At 42.1% G+C, this 9,118-nt stretch overlaps 1 protein-coding gene across 1 annotated transcript in view; it reads left to right on the top strand.

Annotated features, from left to right (window-relative positions):
• Positions 1 to 9,118, top strand: part of kcnip1b (Kv channel interacting protein 1 b) — a 50,828-nt gene continuing 41,710 nt past the window's right edge. The window contains exon 1 of the mRNA XM_031571914.2: positions 1 to 1,115. Coding sequence (XP_031427774.1) covers positions 1,028 to 1,115 — 88 coding nt within the window. The 5' untranslated portion in view covers positions 1 to 1,027. The remainder of the gene's footprint in view (positions 1,116 to 9,118) is intronic.

The following is a 9,118-nucleotide window of genomic DNA, read 5'->3' on the forward strand; positions in this document are numbered from 1 at the left end:
GAAAGAGAGAGAGGGGGGAGTGCACATCTGCATGAGTGAGAAAGAGAGAGAAAGAGAGAGCATCTCTCATCAGAGTCTGCTGGAGTCTGGGTCTGAGTACTGCAGGTATCTGGATCCAGCCGAACAGGAGAAGAAAGGCAGAAGCGAGAGCACAGAGCCACACACACACAGCAGCAGCAGCAGCAGTGGAGTCGTCCACCGCCGCTCTGCAGCCTTCACGGTTAAGAGGCCATTAGGACAACAACACCCTGAGGAGAAGAGAAGAAAGGAGAGGAGAGAGAGAGGGGTCGAGAAAAAAAGGGTGAAGAGGAGAGCAGAGGGAGAAGAGCAAACACTTGCCGTCTCCGTGGACACAGAGAACTTTCATGGAGTAGTGCTCAGAGAACCATGCGGCACTGGCGCTCTTCACCTTTTGCCTCAGTAATTCATCTCACCTCGAACCCGTCTGCGCAAACCAACTTTTCCTTTTAGAAGTTTGAGGTCATTTCTGGGAACATTGTTTTGCTGTGTGGAATAGAGAGGCTGTCAGCTTGGCCAGTTTGAAGAAGGAAAAGAGGCAATACGGACTTAGAGCTCTGCACAAGTGTGTGAGTGTGTGTGTGTGTGTGTGTGTGTGTGTGTGTGTGTGTGTGTGTGTGCTGAGAGAGAGTGTGTGCCCATGTTTGTTTATGAGCTTGCATGAATGAAATATGTGAGTATGTACTCATGAGTATGATCAAGTACGGTCAAGTAATTAAAGTAAACCCAGGTCAAAGGGAAGTCGTTTCACAGCCTTCAGAAAATGATCAATTTTCTCTGAAGAACATGTCACCCTTTTTACCAAGACGTTATATCCCTCCTACACCAGAACTGTTCTTTTCTCTCCTTTTCTGCGGCAGAAGTCATCAATAATCGCTCAGATTTCAGAACTAATTTAAACTCTAACAGTATCTCTCTGAAGGGACAACACTTGCAACAAGAATCTGCATCTTGTTTACACCTGCGTTACCTGTTAAAAAGGGTTTTGACACACTGTCCCTCAGTCAGGATGGCAGGCTGTACCAGCCGCTGTCGACAGGGGGTGCTCAAGTTCATGCAGTCTCTTCGGAGACTCGTCTTTGGGACGCTCAGCAAAGGTAGGCGACAGTGGCTTCCCTTTTTCACCAGTGTCTCATCAGTGTCTCACCTGTGTCTCACCTCTGTCTCAAGCTTTGGTCTTTAGGTCTCAGGATGCTGTGAAAGTAGTCACAAATTACAAATTTCACAAATCTTACTTTAAAAGACAGTGCCGTTTTGTGTGTGTGTGTGTGTGTGTGTGTGTGTGTGTGTGTGTGTGTGTGTGTAACACACCTGAGGGTTGTGATGTGTTTGTGTGGAGTAGTGTCTGCGCTGTCCGGTCTTGTGTGCTGTTGCGTAGCCCCCTGCTAGTCAGACTGCACCCAGCCCTTTGTCTGACACTGTGCAACAGTGGTGGTGACACAGCAGCTTTCCTGGTCTCAGCACAGCTAATGTGCTCTGAGCGAGTCCGAGTGCCTTACACACTCGTCACATTTTCACAGGATGCAATATTAAACCCCCAAGCTTAGTTAGTAGGGAGCTTTCTGAGAATGACTCAACTCATTTTACCTCATCCACCTGTCTATTTGCCCAAAGGTGGAAAAGGACTAATCACCTGGACAGCACAAATCAAAGTACACTGGTGCCTCCATTATCCAATAAATTCACAGACCATTCACTATTCACTATTCATTGTTATTAACATGTATGCAGTTTATCTGCATGTGTTAGACCTATTCCATATTTACTTAGTTCATTTGCATGTCATTTTAATTTTTTTGTACTGTTTTTAAATACTGGATGTATACTGCACTGCCTTGCCTCGTTTTGATTTTTGTGCACCTGCAGTCCTACCAGTTTTTTTCTTTTAGCTGCACTTATCCTCCAAGCTTCGCTCTACCCCTCTCCCCCTCTCACTGACTTTTATCCTCCCCCTTTTATCTTGCTTCATCTCACAGACACTGGGCTGCTCTCGCAGCATCAGCAGAAAAGCACTGCATGGCGTGTCACCATGCCGACGCGGCCTGGGGGTGTGGAAAGTGTGTGTGTGTGTGTGAGAGAGAGAGAGAGAGAGAGGCTGATGTGGGTATGGTGAAGCTTAAAGGTGTTGTTATTGTTAATAATGTAGATGTAATATGTCAGCTAGAGAAGAAATTACTTATAATTCAGTGTGATCCGTGTTGAGTGTCAACACAGGCTTTAATGTATACATCCCTAAAGCTGTGTATAACTTTTAAGGTTAACTTTAAGTAAAAATCTTCAGATTGTCTTGACTCGTGTGACCTGTAACTAATCCAGATGCCTTAATGACACTGTCAAGGCATGATGTTTTAATTGCCACAGTAGGTGTAAAAAAACAGGATGTTGCTATGGGGAATGTAGGTATTGGTGACATTTTCTCAGAGACCTTATTTCGCCTTTGATGCACCGCACTGCTCCATTACCCGTTGGGTGTTTGAATGTTTCGCTACATTAGTTCTGACCAGAGATCCATTTGGAGTGGCTTGTGTAATGGACCGGAATACCCTGAAGTCTTGCATAGACCCAGGATTCTGAGCTGCATGTACACGATCGTGTAAGGTCTAGATGTGTGCGTCTGTGTATGTGTATGTATGAATGTGTTTTGATACTGACCCCAGTCCATAGAAAATAGCTACTGAAGTTGTTTTCTTGGGTAGGTTACATTTGTCTTGGGTTCAGTGATAAAGTCTAATGGAAATGTTGTGAAAGCACTGGATAGTGGCGGCTGCAGTAGCAGTAGGTTTGTATGGTGTAAGGGTGTTGCTGCAGTAGCGGTAGGTTTGTATGGTGTAAGGGTGTTGCTGCAGGAGAGGTAGGTTTGTATGGTGTTAGGGTGTTTCTGCAGGAGAGGTAGGTTTGTATGGTGTAAGGGTGTTGATTTCTGCCCTCTGTTCCTATTACAGATGGCCTCATATGTGATTCATGAGGAATTGGAGTACACTGTCACAGTATGTTTTCTTGTCATATTTTGAGCAGACCAGTACTTGCCTACTATGGTCTCTTATGTACTATTGAGAGGTTTTACAAACACATGAGCAACTGCCCCAGTCAGGCAATGCTAGGAAATCCCTAAAGGCTGAAAAAGCTATTTGACATATGAATACTGTGTGGGTTAGAGTGATGGGGGTATGGAGAGTGCTTGGGTAAATCTTTGTCTGATTTGTCCAAATTATATTTTTACTCTCAACTCTAACATTAAATGACATTTTCTTATTTTCTATAAACCATTATATCTTTCTCAGCCATTGCCTATTACCACAAAACTCCTACTGCCATGACATGACCAGTGTAGAATGCTGCTGAGTTCTGTTGATGGTTCTGCAGACCGGGTATGTCTGTGAACACTAAAGAGCTTACTTCTTATAGCCTAAATGTTTTTAAACATGTTTTAAACAAAACTGTATGTTTTTTGAATACATAGATGTTAGGCGAGCAATTTTCCAGTGTTGGCCATGCGTGTGTGCCTGGTGTCTAGACTGACAGAGACACTTTTCCATTCTGTTTTCTCCTGCCGACAGCCTTGCCCTCTAGAGCAAAATGAAAAAGCACTTGACATTTAAAAAAAACATGCACTCAATCAATCTCCCTTCATCTGTGATGGTGGTGGTGGTGGTGATGGTGGATAGAGTCTGGTGGCTGGGGGGTTGTGCTTAAACCACTCTACCAATACAAGTGGGGGAATGATTCATTCAAGGGTATTTTTATCCATTGATGTTGGTGAGGCTCTGACACAAGGGATGGGTCGTATAACCTTTCTTTTTCGTTTCTTTGACACATCATTTAAACCTGCTGTTATCAGCTTGTTTTGGTTTGCAAAGGCTTCCTGTTGTTGCTTCCTGTTGTTGTTGTTGTTGTTGTAGTTGTTGTTGTTGTTGTTGTGGCTCTGAGTAGCTCTGAGTCTGAGTAGCAGTTTGTTATACCATTAATGACAGATGACACTGGCATTAAAATCACATTACTTCAAGTTGCCTTTGAAATGACAAAAAATAAACACCATAATTCATCAGCATTCACACAGATCGTTGAGGGCAACTGCAGACTTTGCCAGGGTTAATCCATGCCAGCTTCACAGAGTATAATATCTCATAGCTAAGACATTTTAGAGCAGATGCATTGTGAATTGATATTTGCTTCTGATCAGGGAGCTGTGTGTTAGTGCTGTTATGCTCTTGTAGTTGGTGTGACTCTTTAACTGTTCTTTTGGCATCTACTATTGTTCAATGGGTGCACACCAAGATGCCATCTGGGGAGAAAGTCTAAATGGGAAAACACCAAGTCATTCAATAACACACTGGTGTCAATTGGAAATCGTAATTGAAGATTGTATGTTTTGGGAGTTTTTTTGCTCCTGTTCCCTACATTCTACATCCTTGCACTGGTTATAGTATTAGCCGTGGTGCATGTTGTAGTTATTGTATGTATGTATGTATGTCTGTTATATTAGTCTCTATAGCACACGCACTGTGTGTGTGTGTGTGTGTGTGTGTGTGTGTGTGTGTGTGTGTGTGTGTGTGTGTGTGTGTGTGTGTGTGTGTGTGTGTGTGTGTGTAAGTGTGTGTGTGTGTGTGTGTAAGCATGTCTGAGTGCATTAGCACTACTGCAGTATCAGCACCTCATGATGTTATACTACTCCCCTGGTTCTTTAAGTCAGCACTTCAGGGTACCTTCAGGTGTATTCATTTCTATTCATTCATCTCTCTCGCTCTCTCGCTCTCTCTGTTTGTGTTTGTGCGTGGGTGTGTGAGCGAGAGAGAGAATGAGAGAACTAGAGTGAAGCTGAGAGAGATGGAATGAGAAAGTGAGAGAGAAAGAGCATACTATCATTGCTACATTGGAGATATGTTATCGGTGGAAGCTCCTCTTATATAACTCCTTTGCTCTTTTGGTCTAATAGTGATAAAGTGTCAAACTCTTAACTGCTCTAGAGTCCACATTGAATATAATCTTCCTGTCATCCCTTTTGCCCTCTTCTGGAGCCAGGGGGAGAAAAAAAAGAAAAGAAAGAACAACCCACATGCCTAATTCTGCCTCCCAGGCTTTTGGCCCGTGTCTGAGGGCACGCTCTGAGTTGAATCAGTGGCTTTTGAATGGCAACTCTACATTGAATGCACCACCGCTGAGGCTTCTGCCACTGAACCAAATGCTCCATTCCAATGGCTCCGACGCAATGCTAGAACCTGCCCACTCCTTTTGTCCTCCCGGCCCACTGCCCTGGCTCTGCCACAGCTTCAAACGCCCAAACCCTCACGGCTTCCAGGCTTACTGCAGGCACTCTGCACCCCCGGGGCGCACTCCGAGTCTGGATGGTGCAGAGCCGTGTGGGTAGTGCTGGATTATTAGACTACATTAATCGTGGCACTCTACTAGTGTATTACAGTTTTTCTCGATTGATTACATTCAAAAACTGGAACTTATGGCACAATGACCACAACCTGTAACTCATGTGCCAACTCCCTAAACCAATTCTGCTAAACTATAAGCACAATTATCTGCTTTAGACACAGATTTCAATTGTTAACCGCACTTTCTTCAACTCACAACACACAATTATCTGCTTTAGACACAAATTTCAATTGTTAACCACACTTTCTTCAAAACACTAAACACCATCCTCTCTACTTTGCACACTTCATCAATGCCAAAACCTCCTTGTGTTCAGACAGAACACACTGCTATTCAATTGGCAAAACTTCCATTTCCAAGGCTGTTGTGCAATTTGAAATCAAAGCTTTAGCAATATGATGGCCACAGGTTAGCTCCTGGTTTGGAGAACAATTGATGGCAACATTGAAGTGAGAGGTGATCAGAAAGGCAGAGGAGTGAGAGTAAGAGGAGGAGGAGGAGGAGGAGGAGGAGGAAGAGGATGAAGAGAAAGAGCAAGAAGGAGAGCCATTATCTCTGATGAGATTCGGGCCACTGTGGTCAACCCTGTGGTCAACCATGGTTTGACCATGCAGGAGGCTGGCCAGAGGGTTCAACCAAATATAAGCCGCTTCTCAGTTGCATCCATTCTCTGGACATTCAGAAGAGGGAATAGGTAAGAAACACTACTATGACAGGAAAACACTAGTTTGAATGCCTTATCAGGAGCATAGTATTCTTGTATTTTCCATTGTACTGTATCTGTAAAATTACATAAACAAATACAAAGTGCAACCATTGATGACCAAGACTAATTCCTAAACATCAATACAGTGAGCCTAGCCACAGTGGACTGTGTTCTAAGGCGGAACACCTTGAGAATAAAGCAGGTGTACAGGGTGCCTTTTGTCAGAAACTCCGACAGTCAAACAGTTATGCTATGACTATGTGCAAGTCATATACATTTCCACAACTGATTGCGTCCTATCAGCACTGACACATTACTCTACTGTATTGCAATCCAATCCAATGTTACAGTTTTTCTCGATTGCTTACACACATGAAGCATGCCTCGTTTTCTCAAAACTCTAAACACAAATCCCTAAACCACTCACACAAAATGCAACAACATTCACAACACTGTGTAGGTCTATTTCTGATAGCACATTGTCAATATTGTCTTGAGCTAGAACAGGATGCAGTAGTTTTTTGTCCTTTTTTATTTTACATTTTTCTTTCTTTTTTTTTTTGACTGTACTGGCCTATATCCTATTGTTTGTTCTGTGCAAATCATTTACACATTCATTTGTGTTTGCTGTGATGTATAGGCTACAGCACTTTTGGAAAAAATAAAGAAATATTTTAGTTGTTACTGTATATTTGTGTGTTGCTTTATATTTGCGTAAAAACATTATACAGTTATATTTTACTACAGGAGTAAGCGTATAGTAACATAATGTTCCTGATAAGGCCTTCATACTGGTGTTTTCCCATTTCATAGTAGTGTTTTCCATTGAGCACATCAGTGTTCAATCGATGCTTAGAATGTCTACTCATATAATGGGCTGTGTTTGTCATTAGAAAACAAAGTACCCTTTTTAGGTGACATAACACTGTTTTGAAAGCAAAGTTGCCTTTTGCAGGATGTATAAAGGGTTTTGCATTTTGTGTGAGTGGTTTTGGGATTTGTGTTTAGAGTTTTGAGGAAACGAGGCATGCTTTCAAAAAATGTGTGTTAGCAATTGAGAAAAACTGTATGTAGGGGCTGAACTGTCATGTTCCCGTACTGATATATCGGGTCAGGTACAACTGTTAAAAAAAGTAAGTTAGTGGCTACATTGCAACAAAAATGGAATTTCCTGGCTGAAAGGCTGACAGCTCCTGACAAGCCGAAGTTTGTGTCCCTGTAATGAAACCCTCCAAACCAGGTCATGGTTATGCAGAGCTGTGGGAGTACAGCTCTCTCCCACTGACATGCTTCTATTATTAGACTAGAGTAGTTATGGCATTGCACCAGTGTATAAGGTGGGGTGGAGCTGCTAAGCTCCTGGACAAATGTGTTGGGTCGGATACAACTGTTCAAAAAAGTAGCAGGTAAAGTGGTTACATGGGACAAAAAGGGATTTCTAACACAGCTCTTCGGATTGCATGAAGTCAAACAGTCAGGCAAAATTAACTTGTTAAATGATGCTGCTGGAGACAAAACAGCATTACAGTTTTTCTCGATTGATTACATTCAAAAACTGGAACTTATGGCACAATGACCACAACCTGTAACTCATGTGCCAACTCCCTAAACCAATTCTGCTAAACTATAAGCACAATTATCTGCTTTAGACACAGATTTCAATTGTTAACCGCACTTTCTTCAAAACACAACACACAATTATCTGCTTTAGACACAAATTTCAATTGTTAACCACACTTTCTTCAAAACACTAAACACCATCCTCTCTACTTTGCACACTTCATCAATGCCAAAACCTCCTTGTGTTCAGACAGAACACACTGCTATTCAATTGGCAAAACTTCCATTTCAAAGGCTGTTGTGCAATTTGAAATCAAAGCTTTAGGAATATGATGGCCACAGGTTAGCTCCTAGTTTGGAGAACAATTGATGGCAACATTGAAGTGAGAGGTGATCAGAAAGGCAGAGGAGTGAGAGTAAGAGGAGGAGGAGGAGGAGGAGGAGGAAGAGGATGAAGAGAAAGAGCAAGAAGGAGAGCCATTATCTCTGATGAGATTCGGGCCACTGTGGTCAAACATATGGTCAACCATGGTTTGACCATGCAGGAGGCTGGCCAGAGGGTTCAACCAAATATAAGCTGCTTCTCAGTTGCATCTATTCTCTGGACATTCAGAAGAGGGAATAGGTAAGAAACACTACTATGACAGGAAAACACTAGTTTGAATGCCTTATCAGGAGCATAGTATTCTTGTATTTTCCATTGTACTGTATCTGTAAAATTACGTAAACAAATACAAAGTGCAACCATTGATGACCAAGACATATTCCTAAACATCAATACAGTGAGCCTAGCCACAGTGGACTGTGTTCTAAGGCGGAACACCTTGAGAATAAAGCAGGTGTACAGGGTGCCTTTTGTCAGAAACTCCAACAGTCAAACAGTTATGCTATGACTATGTGCAAGTGAGTCGTATACATTTTCACAACTGATTGCGTCCTATCAGCACTGACACATTACTGTACTGTATTGTAATCCAATCCAATGTTACAGTTTTTCTTGATTGCTTACACACATGAAGCATGCCTCGTTTTCTCAAAACTCTAAACACAAATCCCTAAACCACTCACACAAAATGCAAAACCCTTTATACATCCTGCAAAAGGCAACTTTGCTTTCAAAACAGTGTTATGTCACCTCAAAAGGGTACTTTGTTTTCTAATGACAAACACAGCCCATTATATGAGTAGACATTCTAAGCATCGATTGAACACTGATGCACAAAATGCAACAACATTCACAACACTGTGTAGGTCTATTTCTGATAGCACATTGTCAATATTGTCTTGAGCTAGAACAGGATGCAGTAGTTTTTTGTCCTTTTTTATTTTACATTTTTCTTTCTTTTTTTTGTTGACTGTACTGGCCTATATCCTATTGTTTGTTCTGTGCAAATCATTTACACATTCATTTGTGTTTGCTGTGATGTATAGGCTACAGCACTTTTGGAAAAA

This window comes from Clupea harengus, chromosome 8 (genome assembly GCF_900700415.2).
Source record: "Clupea harengus chromosome 8, Ch_v2.0.2, whole genome shotgun sequence".
NCBI classification, from domain to species: domain Eukaryota; kingdom Metazoa; phylum Chordata; class Actinopteri; order Clupeiformes; family Clupeidae; genus Clupea; species Clupea harengus.